The sequence below is a fragment of the Myodes glareolus genome, chromosome 5, assembly GCF_982192425.1.
Source record: "Myodes glareolus chromosome 5, mMyoGla1.1, whole genome shotgun sequence".
Taxonomy (NCBI): domain Eukaryota; kingdom Metazoa; phylum Chordata; class Mammalia; order Rodentia; family Cricetidae; genus Myodes; species Myodes glareolus.
The window spans coordinates 50,564,360-50,588,487 of NC_142030.1; the positions used below are offsets into that span (position 1 = coordinate 50,564,360).

General features: G+C 49.3%; 1 protein-coding gene across 3 annotated transcripts in view; it reads right to left on the reverse strand.

The window, feature by feature from the left end:
* The window catches only part of Ptprg (protein tyrosine phosphatase receptor type G), a 674,545-nt gene that overhangs the window by 64,253 nt on the left and 586,164 nt on the right, over positions 1–24,128 (reverse strand). For all 3 annotated transcript variants that reach the window (XM_048420806.3, XM_048420808.3, XM_085687941.2), the window contains exons 11-13: positions 23,887–23,936; positions 21,514–22,285; positions 8,991–9,123 (exon numbers count right to left, since the gene is read on the reverse strand). In XM_048420806.3, the coding sequence (XP_048276763.1) occupies positions 8,991–9,123; positions 21,514–22,285; positions 23,887–23,936 (955 nt within the window). The remainder of the gene's footprint in view (positions 1–8,990; positions 9,124–21,513; positions 22,286–23,886; positions 23,937–24,128) is intronic.

Genomic DNA, 24,128 nt, shown 5'->3' on the forward strand with positions numbered 1-24,128 from the left:
AGGTGCAGAGTGGGCCTGCTCACAGATCCTCTGCCTGCCATGGTCACTACCGTGTAACTGGAGGAAAGACCCACTTTCCAGAGAAGCACACGTGACTGGCCCATGCTGCGAGCACACGTGCCATGTTCTCATGTGCCCACGCTCTCTGGCCATGTGTCTCTGCCTGCCTGAGCCTCCACTGCGCCCGTACAAATCCCCTACACAGCTGCCGTGTGGATTCTTTCATATCCTCTCCACTCTGTCTCCCACGGAACCTCCAGAAGACAAATGCAGCAATGGAAACAAAACTCACTTGTGTTCATGAATGGCAGTCTTAACGAGGAGGCCGTCAACATGTACAAAGGTCTAAAGATGGAACTCAGTTAAAAACAAACAAGCAACACCTTTTTCTACCTGCAGATACGACTCACTGACATGAGCGGACTTGCCACAAAGTTTACAAATGACTTGGTCGTATGATCTCGGTCACATGATCAAGAGGGAACGATGAATTTACCAGATTAGAGAAGGCTTCTCAGTATCCAACTTTAGTACTACTAGGGATGGAGGCCACAGTTTCCACTAACAAAGCTCACGCCCTAGGGTCCCAGAATCCATGAAGTTAGCTGAGCCTCTCTGAAGTAAAGCTGCTTTGTGGTTCTGCAAAGTCCCTTCCTGAGCTAAAATTACAGTCAGTAAGATACTAAACTAATCACCGCATTCATCAGCTGGGACTAAGCCAAAGTAGGTGATATTATTCAACATCAAATTCTCAAACTCACAGAGATGTAACTGAATGCGAACATCATTACTGAGTCCCCAGAACACCTGAAAATATAACTGTTTCTCAAAAGCTTCGTCCACATAATTTTGGCAAATTCAGAAGCCAAGGTGATTCCTAGCTAAGCCCCCAGGCCAGGTGGTCATGACGGTGAAAACCGCACACAGTAGTAGCTAAACGGTTCCTGTGTCCACAGTGTCTGTCTGACCTGCAGACATGAACAAGCTACATAAAAAATAATTGAAAGCAAGTTACGTAAGGTACAAATAAATTGTTCCTATCATGCATGCTATGCCCTGATCTGGGGTAACAGAATGTAACAGTTAAGATGGTGACCCCTGGGGTCCTGATAGATGGATCAGTGGGCAAGAACACTTGTTGGGCTTGTTTCCTATCCCAGCACCCATGAATAAAGCTATACCCTTGGCTCTAGACCCCACCAGTGCTAATTTAGGGCGTCGTAGAAGGACCACCAGGGCTTGCTTGACACATGACCAGCTGTAGGCTCAGAGAGAGGTCATGTCTCTGATAATAAAAACAAGGATCAGTTGGCCTCCTCTGGTCTCTGCATGAATACCCACCCCCCCACATGCAGCACATACAATGGTGGGTTATGAAGTCAGGTGGGCTGGGTTCAAATCCAGGACCCACGCGCTAAAGATCTATACCATGACTTGGCCGGAGACAAAAAAAAAAAAAAAAAAAGAAAAGAAAAGTCAATTAGAAAAAAAATTCTGCGCTATTCAGGCCTTAAGGAACACAAAAGCAACTTACAAACAAAACCCGCCTTCAAGACAATCGTAATTTTTGGTGTTTACTGATGCCCGGCTCCAGGCAGCTAATCTGCACCACAGCACGGATGCTCAACAAGTGGCCCAAACCAATGCACCTGGCGCCTCGCCTAGCATCCCCCTCAAATTATGCAAATCGAAAAGGTACCATCTGAAAGGTCCCGCTTCTGAGTGGCAGCAGCTGTGTTGTTCATGTATTTTCAGGGCATTAACGCCACATAAGCAGCTTGCCCCGGCAAAGCGGGACTCCACAGTTCTCGCAGTGAGCTTCCTTGCTATCGATTCAAAGCCTGCGCTGTTGCCATCTAGGGTAGGAAGGGCCAAGATGGCACATTTTCCTTTTCCGGCATCTTCAAGAACTCTTGATTTTATTTTATTATTTTTTTAAGTTGTTCTGACTCATTTGCAAAAGCTCTGAGCCACTGAAACAGATTGTGAGATCCGTAATATTTCTCATGCGCACAACTGGGTGACATTCACTGAAGGAGCTGAACGTGAACTCGGGTGATTTCCTTTCTATGTCCTGGTCTGTCACCCTGTCCTTTGACCCAACCACCCTGCTGCATGCATGTCTCTCGACCTTCATGGTACTTTCTGGACTGCTACAGATTTGGGGTTTTCCTTTTCTGCAAGAGCAAACTGTAGCATCCTATTTGCAACACCTCTGCTACAAATTTTACAAAGTACATTTTCATTTGCAGATCTGTCTCACCAGCCACGTTTGCAGCCATGTTTGCTCAACAGTCCCCCATGGCTCCTCAGTAGTCCAGGGGGAACTCTATCCCATATTTCTCTAAAGTCTGTGCACGCTACTTTTGTTTGAGCAAATCTGAAGTAATGAGGTTGTCCCTTTTGGAGACACACGTTAGTATGATGGAGTCAAGGGATCTGATTACTCAAAGACACGTATGGTGGTATTTCATAAACACAGGTGTCCCCCGGGGCTAAATTGATTCTCATTTCTCATGCAGAAATTGCAGAAAGTTGGGCCACCAGGGAGGAGAGCCTGACCCTGACCGACTTCACGTGGGTGACAAGTACACCTGCCTCTCTTTGGTAGGCTACCAGCTGCTGCAGCTGCTAATAAAGCTCCGAGAATCCAACCAGCCCTGAGCAGGCAAGGATGCTCCCAGGCTTCACAGTTCTTTCCAGAGGGTGGGGGTGGGGGCGCAGGGGCCTGCCTTTACTCTGTTCCTACTCCATGACACCCTCGTCTGGAATTGCCTGTAGGCCCATGAGGAGTATCACCCGAAACAATTTTATTAACTTTATAGTCACCCTTTCATTTTGGCTCAAAAGAATTCTGCTCAGTTGGTTAACCTACATTCATACCATACTTAGCTCTAAATTGATGACTGAGCTATTTCTAGGCTACTGTGCATAAGGAGATCATTCCAAAGAATAAACTCTAGAAGGAGATTCCTAACTTTTTTTTTTCCAAATACTGTCTTATGCCATGATGAGATTACTGGGAACTATGCACAGTTAATTATTGAAACAAAAGATACTTATTTCCATCTATAGATTTTGTTTTATCACTTCCAAACACTTTTAGGTATACAAGGACCCTGAATTATGTTTCTATTTTCCATGAAGTCAGATCTGGTATAATATCATGGCACGTGTGTACTTGGTCCCCATCTGCTGCACGGGGCAGATGTTTCTCATAGCCTATAGGGCCTGCCTATGTGCACTCAGAGGCATGTTTCTTAATGACTTGACAGGTAAGGAAACTGACATTGGAAGATGAATCTTCATTGAAAGTGGTACTTCTTACTGACCTCTCTCTAGTATGTCCCTAGGCTTCCATTATGGATGGTCAGTCCTCTGATTTCCAAGCCCAAAATAGCTTTTATACCCCCCCCCCTCTCTCTCTCTCTGTGTGTGTGTGTGTGTGTGTGTGTGAGAGAGAGAGAGAGAGAGAGAGTGTGTGTTTTATATACAAAAGAATTTTTCAGCTTCCCAGAACCCAATTTCATCCTTTTCATCCTTTGGGAAGGACAGTAACCTTTGCTAAGAATATATGCGTGTATGTGCACTGTCCCCAGGGGCTATAGGTCTGATAGGGTCTGGCTTTAAATCCAGGCTTTGACCTGTGCTCCTACTTCAGCTGCTATAAGGTTACTGCCTCTCTCGGGTACTGCCTCCTGCACCTACAGTGCCGCCTCCCACCCCCCACCCCCCCGAGTGTCTTTTGGTCATTCTTCACATGGTGGTCCCTCCAGTGCCTCTGCTGTCCCTGCACTCTGCTCCCATGACACTCAGTCAGTGCATCTGCTTGCTGGAGGCCATTCTCTGTCTCCAGGCTCATTTGTCTTCAGCTTCCTCCTCTGGCTTCTAGGTGTTCAGCTGTCAGCTTCCTGGGGAGCTTCTTCTGGACCTGACTTTCCTCCCAGGCTGTGCTGAAGCCTGATGCACACTTATAGCCTTCTAGAACATTCTCCATACTTCAGTATGTCACACACCCAACTCTAATGAATGCTGAGGGCCATAGGGCTTTGCGACTGAATTACCAAGCACACCACAATGCATGATAATGCATGGTACCAACTCCATAAGCATTGTATAAACAGCAGGAAGTCGCAGACAAGACCATGCCCATGCAACGACAGAGATGGCTTCATAACTGCATAAATAACCGAATACTTAGCTGAACCCTCTAAACCAGCTGCCTTTCTAAGCCTGGGCAGTCCCCTGAGAAACTACCTCCAGCCAGCGTTCACCTCATATTTTTGAGGATAATGGTAAGGCTAATTTTGGACTCTAGAGCTAAACCCAAGCACAATGGGCACAGTCCATCCTTCAGCCGCCAGAAGACTCTGCAGGTGGCCAGATGATCAAAGTAAGACATGAGACACACCATTTGGGGGCCTCCCGGGAACTGTGAGATGACAAAGTTCCTTTCTGTTGGGATGGAAGGATGGAAGTCTAGCATAGGTCAGAGGGCTCCGATGAAGAAAAAAACCACACCGGCCGGCCACAGCCTTATCCTCTCTTCCAAGATCGGTCACACCTGATGCCCCTGGAACTTTCAGAGAAATGAATCAATACTAGCCCCCCCCCCCACCTTGGACTTAAGGGAATCTGATTTGCCTGTCAATTAACAACCAAAAGGCGCTCTGATGATACTGGGCTTTGCCTGGCTCACAGCAGCCAGTCAACAGACTTCAGTTCCCTTTCTCCCCCCAAGTCAAAGAAAGGAAAGGACCTCCCACCTACCACACCGATCTGTATAAACCGCAGGAGATGCTACCGCCCAAGGGTTTGGCACAGTGCCTGGCACTCACAGTGGACCTCAGGAACGTTAACACACTCTCCAACTGCACAACAGGAAACAGAGAGAATCTAGAGACCCTGGGCTTCACTGTTACACTTTTTCATGTACGGTTAAGTTGCAGCGTTACCAGCGCCAGCCGACCGGACTCAGGCTAGAGCTCTGGCTATAAAATACTAGACCTAGGGTTAGGCTGCTGCCACCGTGGGCTGGCGCTGCGGGCACACAATTTGCCACCCGAGGACATGATTCTCGAGGTCTGGATGAACCTCGCGGGTCTGCCTACGTCAATTCTCTCTGCCAGTCATCTCAGCCATCCTGTCTCCATGCCCGAAGAGGCAGAGACGCACGGCTACCCTAGCTTCAAAGCCACACCACCACGGGGACACACGTCTCTGTCGTGCTTGCCAGTTCTCTATGGGAGCCGCCTCGTGCTGCTCCTTTCATATTAATCACAGGGAAAAAGCTGGACAGAAAAAGGGCTCTTGTCCCTTCTAGGCTGTTCCCAGGCTTTGCCAATGGACCCATCTTAGCAGGAATGCAATTTCATTTTTCTTGCTGTCAGGATTTTTTTTTCTTTTATAGCTATTTTTTTTTCTACACTTTAAGCTAGGGGGAAAGTAACAATATTTTGGCATGAATTGTTAATCTATTTTCCATTTGGACCAACTGACATTTTCAGAAACATCAACAGTTGTCGTTTCAATCTTTAGGAAAAGTAAGCTAAGAACACCCGATGACCTAGAGCAGTCCATCCTGTGGACCAAGCCCTTTTTGGAATCCAAGTGCACAGGAGACGCACTTTTTAGCTGCCAGATGATTTGCACCTATCCTGCCGCTCTGCTCCCAGCCCCCCCCCCCCCACCCCAGTCTCCATGATCTGTGAGAGAAGACAGTCTGGGATAATCTAGCTGTTTTGGTTTTCCTTCCCAGGACTTGTCCGGTACAAGTGCCCTCCTACCCCCTTCCTAGGTAGCCCAGGCTGCCACAAAATTGCTACTCAGTACTAGCCGATCTTGAAGTTGCAATCCTCCTGCCTCTGCCTTCAAAATCAAAATGCTAGAATTATAGGTGTGCCCCATCCTACACGGCTCCACCAGACACTGCTGCTCCTGCCTTTCTCCTGGCTTTTCAAGACAGGTTTCTCTGGGTAGCCTTGGCTATCCTGGAACTTACTCTATAGGCTGGCCTCGAACTCAGAACTTGACCCGCCTCGGCCTCCTGATGCTCCTTCAGGGCAGGACTGGAGGACATGGTCAGCTGAGCAGCTGAGTGGCAGCTGCGGAGCTTTTCCAGCAGGTCTCAGCCTGCAGGCCATGACCCCTTTGGAGAACACATATCAGATTTCCTGCATACCGGATATTTACATCACGATTCGTAACAGTATCAAAATTACGGTTATGAAGTAGCAATGAAATAATGTTATGGTTGGGGAATCACCGCAACACGGGGCGCTGTATTAAAGGGTGGCGGTGTTAGGAAGGTCGAGAACTACTGTGCTGTGTTCCCATGTCGGGGGTTATTGTCATATACCTGGGGAAGCCTGAGACGAGTATCCTGTCCTGCTCAGCTGAGAACAGACCTGAGGGCAGACAGCCAATACATATGCCCTCACTTTCCGCTGAGCCTTCCCTCCAAGCACACAAGTGGTGATAGATGCTTACCTCACACTGTCCCCGGCACACCTTTCCTGGGCACTGAATGCTCTTCCTCACCATCTCTGTTTAACCCAGCAGCAAGTAATTCTAAAGTAAGACCACAACACTCTTTCCTAGATATCCCCACTCACATAAGTGTCCAGGCAAGGCAGTGGTGGTGCACACCTTTAATCCCAGCACTCACAAGGCAGAGGAGGGGGGTCTCTGAGTCTGAGGCTAGCCTGGTTTATAGAGTGAGTTCCAGGAAAGCCAGGGTGACACAGAGAAACCTGTATTTTAAACCCTGTATTAAAAAACCAGGATGAAAAAAGGTCCAAAGGCTAAAAGGCTGTCCAGACCCAGCCCTTCCTGCCCTGGCCTGCCTCTGACATTCTCCAGTACTCCAATGCTACAGTCATCCCCACTTACTGGTTATTTTTGTAACATGGGGGTGGCTTTTCCACTTGCTGCTACCTATGCTAGAAAGGGCATTGGTTGGGCTACGATGGAGCCCATCAATTAGGTCTCTGCTCAGATGACTGCCCCAATCAGGCTGTTCATGGTCACTCCGAGCATTCAGAATGTTCAACTCTAGGTCCCAGCATGACCTGGCCTCTTCCCAGATGTAGTTTTTTCCAACTCACACATGGAATTCTCTGAGGAGTGTCTTAGAGGCTGCCTTCTTGCCTGTCTCCACCACAGCAGAAGGCCACAAGGGTTGAACCACTGATTCTTGACATTGCTTTAAGTTCACAAAGGTTAAGCCACTGATACTCGCTATTGCTTTAAGGCCAGGAGGGCTGAGCCACTGATTCTTACTGTTGCTTTAAGGCCATGAGGCTTGAACCACTGATTCTCACTGCTGCTTTAAGGCCACCAGGGCTGAGCCACTGATTCTCATTGTTGCTTTAAGGCCCCAAGGGTTGAACCACTAATCCTCACTGCTGTTTTAAGGCCACGAGGGCTGAGTCACTGATTCTTGATATTGCTTTAAGTCCACAAGGTTAAGCCACTGATGCTCACTATTACTTTAAGGCCACGAGGGCTGAGCCACTGATTGATGCTGTTGCTTTGTCTCAACAAGATGCTGTGACTCAAACATAAGAGAACTGATGGGAAGCAGATGAGGAGAAATTGAGCTATACCTGGGGCCACAGGCTCTTTTGCTCCCTTCCTGGTTGCCATGAGCAACAAGGCCAGACTCAGCTTTGGGAAGGAAGGATTATTTGGGCTCTCAGTTTGAGTGCTGTCTTTCACTGCAGGAAAGATGTGGTAGCAGGGGCATAAAGCAACTTCCTCTCTACCAATCAGTAGAGAAGGGAATTTGAGCACTCCGCCAGCTTTCTCCTCTCCCTCTCTGTGTTCAGGCTGGATGCCAGCCCCTTGGGTAGTGCTGCCCACTTTCAGGGTGGATCTTTCCTAAGCATTTAATAGCATCAAGTGGATGATCAGAATGAGCCATTACGCTGGTGCCCTAGTTTGCTTTCGATGGCTGTGACGAACACCATGACCAAAAGCAACTTGGTGGGTGGGATGGTTTTCTTGGTTTATGTCTCTCTACTGGAGGCATCACTAAGGGAAATGAGGGCAGGAACTAAGCTGAGCAAAGGTGGGAACCAGGGAGGACAGCTGAGCACTGCCTTACTCACCCTGACTTTTTTCTCAGCTATCCCTCTTCTTCAGTCAAGTCCGTCTGCCCAGAGATGGCATAGTGGGGCTAGGCCTGTCTACATCAATCAGCAATAAAAAAAAAAAAATCCCCCCAAACACACCAACAGGCCAGTCTAATGGAGGCGACGCCTCACCTGAGGCTCCTTCTTCCCAGGTGACTTGACTAGCTTCGGTCAAGTCGAGAAAAACTAAGGAGCGCACCGCTAAACCCTGTCACCAGTGATGAAGGCCGCCTGGCCCACCGTCTAGGTTAGCTGACTTGTTCCACTGAAGTAGCTGAGACTCTAGCTGAAAACTCTGAAAAGGCTCTAAGCTGGCTCCCTGGGGGACACAGTGAGCACTCTCTAGAGCAGTGATAATGGAAGGCTGGCCACAAGCCGACACGCTTACCTTCTGCATACCTAATGCCACACGACCTAGTAACTGCTTGCTATCACCCTATTTCCTTCTCACCAAAAGGCTATGAAACATTTTACAGACAAAAGCTACTTAATGTACTGCGAAAACACTGCAAGGCGAAAGTATGGTCTGAGAGAGGCCGGAAGCCTGTGGAACCTGCCCCCTCCTTCTGTAGGTGTGGATAGCTAAAATTCAAACCAGAAAAGGGGCTTGCACCCAGTGGGGAGCAGAGCTAAGGTGTGAGTAGAGATCTCCCAGGTTCTCCGGTGGAGTTTACCACAAATGCTTGGACCTCGGATGCAGTGCTGGCCTGTGCCATCGTCCCGAGACCAAAATAAAAACGTCTCCAGGTCAGAGACAAGAGACTCGCAAACGCTCGCTGCTTCAGCGCTCTGAAGACAGAAGCCCCGTGTCTAACTCCCCAGGGGTCAATACCTGGCAGCCCCCTGCTCACTCACCTCCAGTACACAAGCACAGCGATGAGAAGGACCAGGCACACGAAGGTCAAGGCTGAGACCACGATCAGGGGGATGATCCACTCCATCCTCCCCTGGGAGGGGCGGCTTACCATTCCGGAGGTGTTCTTCTCAGCTGCGAGAGAAATAAGCCAGTCAGGGGACAGATGTGACAGGCCAGCAGGCAAGGCAAGATGCTGAGCTCCGCTCCAGGGAGGGCTGAGCCCTTGCCACTCGGAGCCACCGCAGGGCAAGAAGGGCAGATGGCTGTCCTAACCCACTCTTCTGCAGGTGGGGTACTCTTTAGTGGCCGGTAGAATAGATAGATCTGCTTGTGAGATTAAAGGGATGTGTTAGGAGAGCTCTGCAGAAGACAGACTTCAGCTTCACTCCAAGGACGCTCTCAACCCAGAGGGAACTTCGGGTGCACTCGGAAACAGCCCTAGAGGCCCAAAAAAGAAGACAAGAGAGGATAAGGAATCGGCTTCCCCCCAGATCACAGCTCGCACACTCCTGCCTCTAAACTAGGTGGCAAACCTGCAACCGGGGTTGTTCTCCCTGGCCACCCAATAGTTCTTACCCAGCAGTTCTTTTTTCCAGCATCTGTTATCTCCAGAAGCCTTAGAAGGACAGCTGAATCTCTCCTGAATGATGGGGCAGATGCCTGGGAAGGGCTAAGGATGCGAGTGAGACAGAGATACAGCCCAGAGCAGGCCCAGACGCACAGAGGCAGCCAGTGGCAGGATTAACACTGACCTCTGAGGGAAGACCCCAACACTCCAGGGGTGCCCAAACAGCTGTCTTAGGAACAGCAAGGATCCTACCTGCTTGGCAAAAAAAGAGGCCAGGACACTGCCAGCCCAGAAGTATCCCTTGGCAACGCGAACTAAATGCAAGCTGTGTTTCCAGGGAGGGGAGATGGGTCAAGCAAGCAAGAGAAAATAGGCCTTGGGAGCACATATTTAAAGAGGCAAGACTCCCAGCCTCCAGGTGTGCTCCTGTGTGATTCAATGTATTTTGCTGCATTTCCTCTGTGTTTAGTTTTAGGCACAGGCTCCTGAAGCAGGGGCTGCCCAGTTGCTCCCCAGCACACTAAAGCAAGGACAGACAGGCAGCAACCCGGACTGATTCAAGCCTCTGGAAGCCTCTCAGTGTTCTGGAATCCACCACTTCCCCGAAGACACACTTCCAGAGGACAGGAAGGCAATGCAGTGGCTCACCCAGGAGCAGCCTTTGCAGGGAGGACCAGTTAGGAGGTCGGCCTTTGACGAGCTTATCACAGCATTGCTAACATGGTGCTGGGGGAAGGAAGTACAAGGGCTCAGGCCAGTTCTCACACTGCCCTAGGGGAGCGAGGTTCAGAGCAAGAATTGCAGGGTGAAGAGAAGTTAGCCAGGCGAGTGTGCTCGGAACAGAGGCCATGTGATTGGAGGAGCCTAAGTATGGGGGGGAACGAGGATGGAAAAGTACAAGTCAATCAAACGGGGGTCTCAGAGGCTGCGTGAAAGTCACAGACTTTAGTCCTCACAGTGCAAGGCAGACCTTCTCACCTTCACGCTCCACACACCGCCTTAAGTGCAAAGCAGCGACCCCAGAGGAGCCAGGGGTGCAAAATGAGAATAATTTGGCAGGGTTCAAACGGAGGTCAGTTCAACCAGACTGGTTGCTGGTAGGGGCATCTCAAAGACCCGGAGGTCCTGCTAACGGGAGGAGAGTCAGGATGGCTGGTATCAGAGGCCACATGACCCTTCGGCTCCTCTTTTACTCTGGGAAGACCTCAGGAACTGGGGGTGCTCAGAGTCTTTTTTGGAGTCTTGCCTGTGGTCCCCCAATAATCAGTCCTCAACGGTCACTGATATTGCTGCCATTCTAAACCTGTAAGACCACTCGGCTTTAGGGGAAGACACAGGAGTAGGGTTGGTTGTGAGGACCAGTGGTATATTAGCTGTCCCTGAAACTGAGTGTGGGTCTATGCTGGTGTTTCTGTCCACCCTTTCCTCAAAACTACCCAGGTTTGTACCCCGTCGTCACAGAGGCCCGCGGCCACACAGGGTGGTGACGAGGGGCTCCTCAATGTCTGACAGGGTAAGTCCTCGAATTCACAGCCAGCTTTGGTAGAGCCGGGCCGAGCCACTTCTTCCTAGCATTGTGTGGTGTTGTGTGACAGTGTCTTTTAAGGCAGTGTCTGTCACACAGGAGACCTCAACCAGCAGACACTTGCATCCCGACACTGCTTGATTTCAATCCTTGCCTGTGGCAGGGCTTTCTTTAAACACCTAACACAGGGCTGGACTAGATTTCAAAATGGGACACGAGACAGTCAGCCTTGCCGCCAACTTCACAGCACTGCCTTCTCTTGTCCGTCAAGGGCCTGGAAGGGGACGCCATTGCCTGTGAAAATCCCACAATCTGTTCCTCTCCTGAACCCTGGGTTCCTGCCCAGAGAGTATAGGAGGAGTGCCCAACCAGTCAGCCCTGCTGAACTGCAGACATGTCTACCTGACTGAGACCCACATTTCAAGTGGGAAGATCCGCCTTTTATCTGGATCCTTTAAGGTAGAAAGATCCACCTTAAATCTGGGACGCACCTTCTGGAGGCAGCCTATATAAAGGACACGGAGGAGGGAAGCGCTTGCTCTTTGCCTGTTCGTCCTCTCCCTTGCCAGCAAGTTCATACCTTAACTGGCATTAGAGCCTACTTCTTCAGGACCCCAGTGTACACTGAAGACCAGCTGAGACATTCAGCCTTGGGGACTTTCCGTAAGGAGACAGCCACGGTGGGGTAATTCGGACCATAACCTGCAAGCCGCTCTAATAGATCCAGTTTTTACATACATAGATTCATCCTGACAGTCCCATGTCCTCAGAGAACCTTGACTAACTCATTCAGAAGATGTGTGTAGAATGCCTGGAAGCATACCCACGCCAGGCAAATGTAGAGACAGTCTACCATCTCCATTTGTGAGTAACCCCGGACAAATGAGCGACTGTTAATAACTACTCTCATTAAGTTCTCCATGACTCAGCTTACCCCTCTGGTAGAAGGAGGTGATAATACTGGCTCCCGCGTTGTGGAGTAAGAACACACACAACGTTTAGAATGCTGCCTGGTATTTATCCTGGCTATCACTGGCTGTTGTGCCCGTCCCCATCACTGCATCCCTCCTAACATCACTGGGACCATCACTCCTACCATCTGAACTATGAGCATCCCCCCCAACAGTCCCATCACTGAGCTCTTCCTCAGCAACAGCCCAGCCCCTAAGGGAAGGGGAACAAACACTCCCTGGATGGTTGCTGAATCTGACTCCTCCCTGAGTGTGTGGTCACATGGCACTTCAGAAGTACACGGCTTGAACAGTCTGCCTATCGCAAGTCACCGGTCAAGTACTGGAGCCTCAAGGCTGGCCTTGAGGGGAGACCAATCACTTTCTTTCTACTCCAGAAAGACAGTTGTCCTGGTGTTGACTCGGTCTGTGGCTCTAGAGGAAGAATGAGTTGCTAGGAGCTACTAAGAACACACAGCATCCCACACAGGCTGGTACTTGGTCCCCCAAACCTTCTGCGTGCCTCTGCAGACAAGGAATCAGAGTCTGTTCAGGCCCCCAGTGGCTGCCGGAGGACACACACACAGTGCACGTCGATCTGTGCTGTGGTTTTCCTATACATAAAGTTTATGATGAAGTCCAACTCATGGAGTAGAGTAAGGTATGAATAACAGTAAAATAGGACAGTTAGAACATCCTTGGATGACAGCTTTTTCTTATTTCTGAAAAAATTTTCTTATTTCTTAGTTTTCAAAATGCAAACCATGACAATGGGCAGCGTCAATCTGCTAACTAAGCACCTAATGCACGTGTTAGGTGGTGAATTCATTCAGGAGGCAGAGAGAATTTACTCTTCAGGCAGCATGGAGTTAAGACAGTGTGACATTTCTTCAAGATTCTCATAACCGCAGGGCATGGTAGTGCCTGCTTTTCCTTCAAGCATGTGGGAGGCAGAGGCAAAGAGTGCTCTGTGATTTTAAGGCCAGCCTGCTCTGTCTATCTGTAATTGTTAAACTCTAGAATTCCCTTTCGTTTTGTCTGGATGATAGTTGGCTGGTGGTAACAAACTTAAACTGCAGAAAGCAAGCCTTGAAGACCCTTGTTAACACCTTTGGTTGAACCGAGGCAGTACGTCTGACTGCAAGCTCCTAGGCCTCCGATCGGGTGGAGCTGGCTACAAGCTGACAGGTTTGTGTGTGGCTTTGAGTAAAATGATTGGCAACCTCAGAGACTCTGGGCCCTTCCTCTATTAGAGGAAAGCAGGTGGTAACAGGGATTACACAGATTACCTAGGTAAAGCTGACTCTAAATTATGTCTGGATAGTCAAATGCAAATGAAACCCTGGGGCTCCTTGTTCAAAACTTCTTGAGGAGTTTCCAGAAGGGACCCGAGTAATGGGACTGCAGGCGTGGGCTGTTCTGAGGACAAGGAACTGCTGAGTGTGCACCTTGCACAAGCGCTGCTTTTGACCAGGGACTCTAGCAGCTAGCGCCACGAATCCTGCCTGATGCAGTCTCAGGCTCAGTGGATGCCATTTGCTTCAGAACCAAGGCTAACTGGCTCTGGGCATCTGAAGAAGGGAGGCAGGGGGAGCGCAAGGACCTCCCGTCCTCTCCATCTTCCTCCCTGCATCCAGCAGCAATTGAGTACAGTGCCTTCGTTCTGTTAAAAAAAAAATTCAAAAAAAGAAAAGAAAAACAGTTTTCAGTGGCATATGTCATCACTGAATTAATGCTGTTTGCCTTTTACTGGCTTGGCTCTTGTCCCAGTAGAAGCAAATAAAAAAACCGAGCACAATGTACTTTACATGCGGCAGGCGGAGAGACATCAGACGGACCCAGCTGAAGGGCTTCCTGCCTCGAGGAAGGGCTCAGCTCCAGCCAGGGTCAGGAACTCCGGTGCTGTTACGACTAGGACCAGGTCCCTCCTGAGGGCACCGCCCAGATGGAGAAAGGCGTTCCTTTGTCAGGGAGAGACTTGGAAGAGGGGTTTGCACCACCATCGACATACAGCCCGCTCTCGTCGTGGGTGACTTGGCTACAGCTGTTCTGAGGGACACCTCATTAAACACCAGCCATTGTGAAGAAAGGTGACTGCTGCTGGGGTGTGTGTGTGTACATACATAATGTAAAATTTACCATCTTAAGCATTTCTAAGTATATGTAAGTATATAAGTAGGGCTACATGTCAACACTGCTAGGAAGCGCGTCTCCCCAACATTTTGATCTTACAAAGAGGAAACTGTGCTTAGTAAGTTACATCCTGCTCTCCAGCCTCTGTTCCCCATAGGAATCGGCAGGTCTGGGTTCTTCCATAGGACCCACACAAGAGCTGTATTAGTGACAGGCTTATTTCACTTAGCATAATATACTCAAAGGCTTGTCCAGGGTACGTATGAGGCAGGGTTTTCTTTGGCTCCCTTCTGCTCCCTACCCCCATTCCCAGGGTTTCCTTTCCAAGGCTAGGCATTGTTGCATTTCCCTTCCTTCCTTCCTTCCTTCCTTCCTTCCTTCCTTCTTTCCTTCCTTCCTTCCTTCCTTCCTTCCTTCCTTCCTTCCTTCCTTCCTTCCTTCCTTCACTAATGCACATTCCAGTTGTTTTCATGGGTTGGCTGTTTGTCCTGTGACCAATACGGTTAAAACCCACACGTGCAGAATGCCTCCTCACGCTGCTTCTGGGAACTGGGATTACCGAGTCTTGTGGTCATTCTAGGTCCAATTTTTCAAACAACAATCTCTACTGTTTCTCCTAACAATTGTCTGTTTATCTTCCCTCGAAGAGTGTTAAAAACAGTTACCATTTCTCCACACTTTTACTAATGCATTATTATTTAAAATACTGTGAAACAGTAACCTCTTTTACAAGCCCAGGTTATCTTCCTGGTAACCCTGAGGTTACTTCCATTACTGTTCCAGAGAACCAGCTGCTCGCCCGTTTGAAGCACATGCCATGTGCACGTGCCCATGTAGTCTGCCTTAACAGGGCCTGGCTCTGTGACCCACTGGCATGTGTAAACCACACTAGAGTACCATTTGTCTCTACTTGTACCCATGCCTAGAGTTTTCATGAACAAAGATCCCTCCCCTCTCCACACAGGCCTGCTGTACCAGACCTCAACCATCAAAGGATGAACTGTCAGCTCCAGGAGTGCTTGGAATGTCGAGGGTGTTTAATCTTTCCCGATCTGACTCAAAGCCACACAATTAGAGCTTGTCCTGACCCACCATATCACAACAAGGGACGCTTGAGCCATCGTGGGCATTATAGTCACACTGTTTGCACAACAGCCAAGACATGGAAGCAAGCGGAATACCCATCAAAGACTGAAGGAAGGTCACCAGAGCCACCATGTGGTCCTGAGGCTGGGTGTGGACAGAAGACGTATACAACCTTACATCCAACATCCTGCCCCTACTCCCACCCCAATTCCTGACTCCAACCTCCTTCTTAGGGTCTGGTTTTTCACATGAAGAGTTACACAAACTTTCCTAGTTCAAAGATCACATGGAGTATGGGGAAGAGCAAATTTTGAGGATCCAACTCTTTTCTGAGAGGAAACTAAACCATGTTTGGTATCCTGAACCCTGCTACAGAGAGTTGGTCCTTACCACGACACTCGGGAAAACGGCAGAGACACAGGCTATAGCTCACAGGAGGAAGCAGACCAGTGTCCAGTGTCACTAGCCTTGGTTGAAGACTGCCTGTGGCCTCTCCTCAGGGTCTCCTGTCATGCATTTTAAATGAAGTGCACTCATAGGTCCTAACCGACAAAGAGCTTAGAACATTCCTGAATCCTTTAGTCTGGAGAGCTTGCTGTGAGACTCATTTTTTGAAAATATTACACTTATGGTATGTGTGTGCATGAATGTGTATGTACATGTGCTTGCACAGAATGTATGTGCACTCACGTGTAAGGGTGAAGGTCAGAGGACAACTTGTAGGAGTTGGTTTTCTTCTACTCGTGTTCTGGGGATGGAACTGGAGTTACAGCAGGCACTGTTAGTGCCTGCGCCATGTTACTGGCTTTCTGCCTTTAGATCAGTGACTCTTCTGCCTCCTCCCCAACTAACCTTCCTTCAAAGGAAACTTGGTATGAACACCACAAGTCAGGCCTGTGAGCTTTGGAATGTTGACACTGTGGGCCAGATATTCGCTCGCTGTGGGGCGGTGTGTGCGCTATTCCCTGGCCCCTTCCTAATAGATCCTAGGAACGCTCCCTGTCATGACAACCACAACAGTTCCTATGGCCCTGCAGGGAGGGGCAGAACACCTGAGGGAGACCTTCCGCTCGAATGGAAAACTGGCAGCCTCCGACGAAGGTTCTTTATGAAGCTCACGTCGACTCCTCCTGTGATCCGGGAACTAGCACCAGAGCCCACAGGAGCCCTGGAGCAGACGGAGATGACTCCATGCACCTCGGATCAACAAAGCCCGTCTTGGGCCCTGGACATGCTCCTTTACCCTTCTAAACCTTGGTGGTAACCACGACAGCAAAGCCCTCAAGGGCGTGTCTTAGGATAAGTGACAGGCAAGTGCCCTCAGCAAGCACGAATCCAAGGTGTTGTTTCAATAACTAGCTTGGTAACGTTGGGTCCCTTAGAACTTAAGGTTTTCTACACTTCTTCAAAGGAGCGAGGTGTCTGGGTCTCAGCATCCTGCACTGTGGCTCATCGTAGAGCGGAGCAGCCAGACAGGAACTACCTATGTCCCTCCTCTCTAGCATTCACAGCTCATGGGCCACGTAACATCAGGCCACATCCGATGTGTCTTGAAGTTCGTCATTTGCCACCCCAACCCAGACCATCATCTTCAGCACCCCGCTTGAGACAGCCGGGAAGAGGCAGTAAGGCGAGTCTCAGCAGGGTGTGATTTGGGAAACATTGCATCCCTCACCTAAGGAGGCAAACCCAGACAAGCGCTGCCCTGAATGAGGAGCTCGCAGGTGGCATGCACTCTGACATATTTATGCTGGCACACACTGTTCTCACACACCGCCCAGGAATTATGTTGGCTGACTTCAAATCTGCCTCCACTTTGTAGGCTATGCCCCTAAAATGAGGACTAGATGTCCATGCAGCACTGATCCTTAGGAGGCCTGGGCGCTACAGAATGCTAGGAAAAGGTTTGAAGGCCGGCCACACACACACACACACACACACACACACACACACACACCCCTCCAGACCCAAGGACAGCAGCCACCATTCCAGTAGTTGATAAATACGGGGTGTTCCTACCTGGCCCAGGGACACATTTAGTTTGGAATATGCCAAAGTACATTGTTTTTACAATTTTCAAAAGTGGGGTACTCCGCACAAAAACTAGGATTTCTGACTCACAGGGAGTTTCCAATGGCAACAGTGGAAGCTGAGATGGCCATCCTCTCAAACAGCAGGCCCTCTAGAGTTTGCTACTGCCCTCAACACTTCTTTTTTCACACTGAAATGCCTCATCTTTATTTCTATGTTTGAGTTTGCCACTACTTCCACAGAAAGATTTCAGCAGGGTAGCAACATCAGCATCGTGGAAGGAATCTAAGCGTGCCTTTCAGGGATACGGACTGACACGCAACATACTCTGCTAACTGTGGGCACTGACTTTTCAAAGATGCTGAAGATTGATTCAATGACTTTTTTACTTCATGGGAAGAAAAGTTAACTGTGGAACAAACAATATATTCCCAAAGTCTCTCAGATCAATCGCCACTCACCCAAAAAACGGTTATTTCACTTCAAACAAAACCAAACCCAAGCTGGAAGAGCAGACAGGGGACATGGCAGGACGGATGGAGAAGACATAAGATCGTGGACACTACACACTTTGCCGGTTCCTGGTTCCTCCTCTGGTTATTCAAATCCTTCATTAAACAACAGACACATACTATTTTTTTTTCTTTTTCATTTTATACCAGAGGCTGGAGAAGGTCAGAGTGTGAGCCAAACCAGGTCCCCCACCTGTTTTTAGAAACGGAATTGTCTGGCATACAGTTACAGCCACTCGCTCTGTCCATGGCTATGTGCGCTGGAAGGCTGAACCTGAGAGCTGAGAACCGTGGCCTATGAACACGATTCACTACTTGGTTTTTTTCTTCCTAAAGGTTTGCAACTCATGATTTCAACCCAGAACCACTTTCAAATTCGAATCCCCAGAAATTCAGAACATGATCTGTGGTTTTAGGGAGAAATGAGCCTTGCTGTTCTGACTACAGAGATGATAAAGCAGAGGCGGGTTCCTGGACAGTCTCACAGATCCCAGGCTGCCCTCTGAGTGCTGGGATTACAGGTATGTGCCACCCTATCGGATGTATGCAGTGCTGGGATTACAGGTATGTGCTACCATAGTGGATGTATGCAGTGCCGAGGGTCAGAACTGGGGCTTTTTGCATGATAAATAAGCACCCTGTCGATTTAGCTACATTATCGAACTCCCGCAGGTCATTTTAACTTCAGATAGTGGGGAACCGCTCTTTAATGTTCATTCAGATTGCAAAACAGACCCACTCACTCCTCCCCCTCAAAGTCCCCACTGTGATGCGGCATTTGGCTGCTGGCAGCCCTCCTTAGCGCTAATAGGACAGGTGACTTCCACAAATTCACGTGTCCTTCATGCACAGTGGACAGGCTGAATTCCTCTGGAGCATCCCAATAATTTTAGCTGGGCAGTAGTGATGCACACCCTTAATTCCAGCACTCAGGAGGAGAGGTAGGGGAATCCGTGTTGGAAGCCAGCCTGGTCTACAGAGCAAGTTCCAGGACAGTCAGGGCTGCACAGAGAAACCCTGTCTCCAAACCTCTCCTCCTTCCCCTGCAAAATAATAAAATAAATAAAAAATAAAGGCAGGCAGCCTTATCAGCACTATCTCTGCATGGACTGGGGGATTTCTCGTGACTTGCTTTTGGCAGACAAGGTCACTGGGCACAAACACACTTGAGGGTCAACTGAATGAGGGCGTCGAGCTACGGAGCTGAGTTGACGCCAAACGCCCTTCCTGCCAAACTATAAACGCTTTCTGATGCTGGGCTGGAAGGGGCTGGAAGCTGGGTTTGGGGATCCCAGGGTTCGCTCGTCTTTCTCCCTTTTCCTGGAGTCTGAGGTCTACCTCTCGCTTCCTCTTACCAGAATCAGTCTTGGAGCCCAACCTTGCAGCTTCCCAAAGCTACGACCAACTCCTAATTCAAACACATACCAGGCACTGTTTTCAGAAACAGGCTGACTCCACTCAGTTCTCCTTCCCTTGTCTTAAAGAGGAAACACACCGGCCCAAACCACCTGACCACCGCGCCACTACCATTTCCGTGTATAAGTAAGTGTTCTTGAGAAAAAGTGAATCACATGAGCAACTTCTCTTGTTAGCATCAACTCCCTGGTTTGCCATTTCAATTAAAATCTAACCCTCAGCCTGGCCAAGGCGCCTTCATGTCTTTGGCTCTGCCAGGGTCTAGACTCAATCCTTACTACCACCCCTCCCCCTCTCTGTGGGCCTGCTCCACAGGGACCTAATCCCATCCAAGCTCATTCCCAGTTCAGGATCTCTAGACCCGCCACTCCAGCAGCCCAGAAGGTTCTCCCATGTGTCTGTGAGTGGCTGATTGCACACACTGGTCTCTGTTTAAACGCATTTGTTTGCCTGGATCTTCTCAATATACCTCTCCTATGAGCATGTGCCCCCTGGGAGAAGAGGCGTCTCCATCACTGGTCTCACTTTAATGCCTACTGGAGAGCCTGGCATACAATGGGAAGGGAGTCCATACTCTTTGCTATCTTTAAATGCAAGAAATTCAACTTGTTCACTGCAGCCTCTCAGAGGGAAGGCACAAGGACGGTCTCATCGATGGCTACACACTCTTCACCTATACAAGGCTACTGTAGCCTTGCTGCCAAACTGCCCCGTGCTGAACGACACCCACGGGACACCCCTACTTAGAAAGAGATTAGTTCACAGCAGCCTTGAGGGGAAAGTAATTCAAAACATGAAAATGTATTCTACGTTGTATCTTAACATACGAGATCTCAGCTTTAGATGAATTTTAATGTTTACGAGCGGAAAAGCAAATAAATATTTACCAGTTGCCTTTTTTTTTCTTTGCACTCATAACTTCACAACAGCTTAAATGAAAAAAACATTGTTGCTAAACGCCTTGCAGTCTGGCAACATGGAGGGTTTCTTATTAAGAGAAGCCCTTGCAACAGGAACAGCCCCTCATGCCACGGCTCCGGCTCCCGCATCATGATGGCTCATTAAGATCTGAGCACGTGACCGAGGGAAAACACTGCCTTCGGTGTCACAGCCAGTGGAGGCCGAACCAGCCACGCCTGCTTCTCCAGCTAGGAATGGGTAGTTCGCGGAGCCACGCTGGAGGACAGCCAGCCTGAGGGCCGCTTGGGCTGGGACCACGGACTACTCAGACCAGGACTCCCCAGACCGGACATGTCCTCTTTCCTCACCTGAGGTGGGTCTCCATCCTCCCCATAATCATCCGTCACAACATTGTGACCGTCTCTTCTATTACTCTTTGACAATCAAACATCTCAGTTGGGTAGTTTCTTTCCTGACTTGCCAAAAACAAAACAAAACAAAACAACCAACCAACCAACCAAACAAACAAACAAAAACCCATCTCAGCAGCTCGCTCTCCCAAGTCCCCACGACCTAACTCCCTGGAATGTGCTCTAGACAGCTGTCAGTCATCTTTCTGTCTGTCCCAGGTCACAGGCAAGGGGCTTCCCTGGCAGAACATCCAGCCTAGTGCCTGGCACAACGATGGCTATCCAGAAACAGACTTGTTTGTGTTTAATGAATGACTAAGGAATAAGAATGTCTGCGTGGGCACAGGCACATGTGTGAATGTGTGCGCCCACACATGTACACACCTGTGTGTCACCTGCATGTGAACGTGAAGATCTGAGAACAACCTTGGACCCTGTTGCTCGGGTACCACCTATCTTGGCTTTTTAGGGTTTCTCACTGACATAAAACTCTTAAAATAGGCTAGGCTACCTGGCCACTGAGCCCCAGGAATCTGCCTGGCTCCATCCCCCCAGGGAAGGGGTTACAAGTGCATGTCACCATGTTTTGCTTCTCTTTAAACCTGAGAGCGGGGGCTCAGACTCCAGGCTTTCAAGGCAAGCAGTTCATTTTTCGTTGGCTACCCCCACCACCAGTACCCAGGACTAGAACAGAAAAGGGCAAATGTCTCAGAATCGGCGCCCACTTTCTTCATTTGGATCTCTGTTTAGGGTGGAGTTCTTCTGAAGGAAAGACTGAAGTACAAGGAAGGAATTACACCAACGAAGAGAATGCTTCTTACAGGATGAGAGAAGTAGATATGGTTGTAGGCACAGACACGCCAGGGATACCCACAATCCCAAAGGTATTACCTGCTTCCCCACCCCTCACTCCCCTGCCCCCAACTTTTAGAAATAGGTCGAGTTTGTTCATAGCAGCCTGGACCCTCAAATGTGGGCCAGCAACACTTACCTGGGTTAACAGTGATGAATTTGCTGTCCTCGGAAAATCGGTCCCCTCGGGACATAGGTTTTTTCGATGGCATTTCGGGCCTCCTGGGATCACTCCCTGAATAATGTTCTTCTGTGGCTGTTGGGGGCACTTGGGTGGCTGTGTCCTCATTGGGATCCAAGCCCGGGACAACCTGGCCTGGCTGGTCTGTTGCAGGGCCAGTGTGGTCCTGTCCACGCCCAGGTATAGTCTGATGTCCTCCCTCCTCTGTAGTCCTGTGAGGGGAAGAAGGCGTGGGGGCAGGAGCAGTCCGGTTCCTCTCCTCCGCTGTACGGGTGGCCTCGCTCTTCTCCTTCCTCTCCGAGTCCTTCTCCCCCTCCTCCTCATGCTCCCGCTCTCCATCCTCACTCTCACTTTTCTCCTCCTTCTCCCCTTCCTCTGCACCCTCACTGTCCTTGGTAGGAGCTGAGTCGCCATCAGGCCCAGGAGAAGCTAAGGCCTCAGTAGTGGCAAGGACCGGCCTCCCCGCCTGCTTGCTGGCCGCGGCCGCAGTAGGGAGTCGTGTGGGCCACACGGTACTGGGGAAGGAGGAGATGCCACCACCACCGAAGCCCAGGCCTGCTAAGAGAGTGCTGGTGACCACAGAGGCCACTGTAGCCTGGCTGCCACTGGAGGAAGGACCCATCCCAGTTGCCATGGAAACAAATGAGAAGGGGATGCCGGAGGATGTCCAAGTAGAAGAGCCGGAGCTGATGGGGGCCATGTCCGCTGAAGAGGCAGGAGAGGCTGTCGGCTGAAAGGGCCACCCAGGGTGTGGAGAAGGGAGGTGAAGGAAAAAGTAAGGCAGTATCAGTAATCAAGAACAAAAGTGAGGCCCCTCTGCAAAACCTCAGAATTTTAGCCATCTATCCTATGGGTTTTCATGAGTTAACAATGGCTAGCCCAGGGTAACCAAGTTTTATTTCAGTGGCTTTATAATCAGTTTGAATTAAGACATTAACTGGTGTATCAAATTCAGCTTTTCACTGATGTGGCTCAGGGTTGGGCTAGCTGGGGAAACAGAAGCATTAAAAGTGCCTTTAAGACAAGCAACAAGAAAGTCATAGAATGGCCAGATGCCCACCATTTGTGTGTGTGTGTGTGTGTGTGTGTGTGTGTGTGTGTTTGCGCGCGCACACGCACGCAGGGGTGGGGCAAGAAGCAGAAGTCAACGCTTCAAGTCAATTTCCGCCAGTGAACTATCCAGCTCTGAGATGTGGAGAACCACGAAATGGAGTTTAACTCCACCCTCATACAGCGTGGCAGGCAGCAGACCAAAAGGGAAACAGCTGGCTCTGGTCAGCAGGGTCAGAAGCAGGTGCCACACTCAGACACAGCTCTAGAGATGCAGCTTCAAGCTGAGCGCAGACTGGTCCCAGTCTTTCAGAGTGACTGCGTTCGCCACAGCGCCACCCTGGGGCCAGGGCTTGCCATGCAGCCTGTTCTACATGCAAAGAAGATGCAGAAGTGAGAGGGAGTTAGGAGTTTAGCAAAGTGTGTGGCTGCGCAGCCAGAGGCAGGGCTGCTGAGGCCTAAGCTGAGCCCATCCTTTCCCAACACTCAGCTGGGCAGAGTTACTCAAGGGAGACATCTTCTACCAAAACCAGGAGATGTCCTGGGATAGCACAATAAGTCCTTATGAGCTGGTGTAGAGAACCCCAAATTCTATCTCATCACTTATACAAGTCCAAAACAACAGTCGGAACATATTTTGGAACTTCACGTGACTTTAACATAAAAAAAATCTAGCCGTTTAGGTACTATGGGTTCTAAAGCGCATTTCTGAAAGCCAAGTGCCATGTAAGATTAGTCACCAAACACAGAAAAGCCCTTCATTCCAGCTTAGCGTTGACTCCTTGCCTCGCTCTGCATGACGAAGTGCCTATTCCTTTAACTCACCAAGCCTCAAGTTTCTTCACCTGTCGAATGGGAGTAACGGTACTCCCATCCTGGGCTTTCTGAAGATGCAAACAGAACAACCCATATCTGGATGCTGGGATGTGCCTAATGAGTTTCCGACTGAGATTCTCCCCAACACTGGTAATTTCTGATCAGTAGCTATGGGTTTCGACATCTGGATTTTAGCATAAGTGGAGGGCTGTGGATGAAGTAATCCCTGTATCATCTGATTCCAGGAAATCATACATAATTACAGATCGGGAAGATTTTTTTATGATGACAAAATTATATAACAGAAGCCACTAATATTGCTGTCTCGCGCACTAGCTAAGACAGCAAGTGTCTCTCAACGCTCTGTGAGCGCAGTTCAACAACACTATACTGACACCTTGTGGCAAGAGCTTTAACTGCATCCAAATTAACACCAAGGACCACGTACCCGCATTCTTCACTTACCACGCCTGTTTTCACAATCCTGGTCCCTTGGAATATTCTGGTAGTATTAGCTGAGGGGGAATAAAAATAGAGGTTACAATGTAAACAAAACACAATGTATATATGTGCTTCCAATAAAACCCTAGCTATGGACACACGAATCTAAACTACACATATTTTTCATGACACAGATTAGTAGCCCTTTGTACGCTTTTCAACCATTTCAATGTGCGACAAGTTCCTGAGTCATGCGGACATGGTCA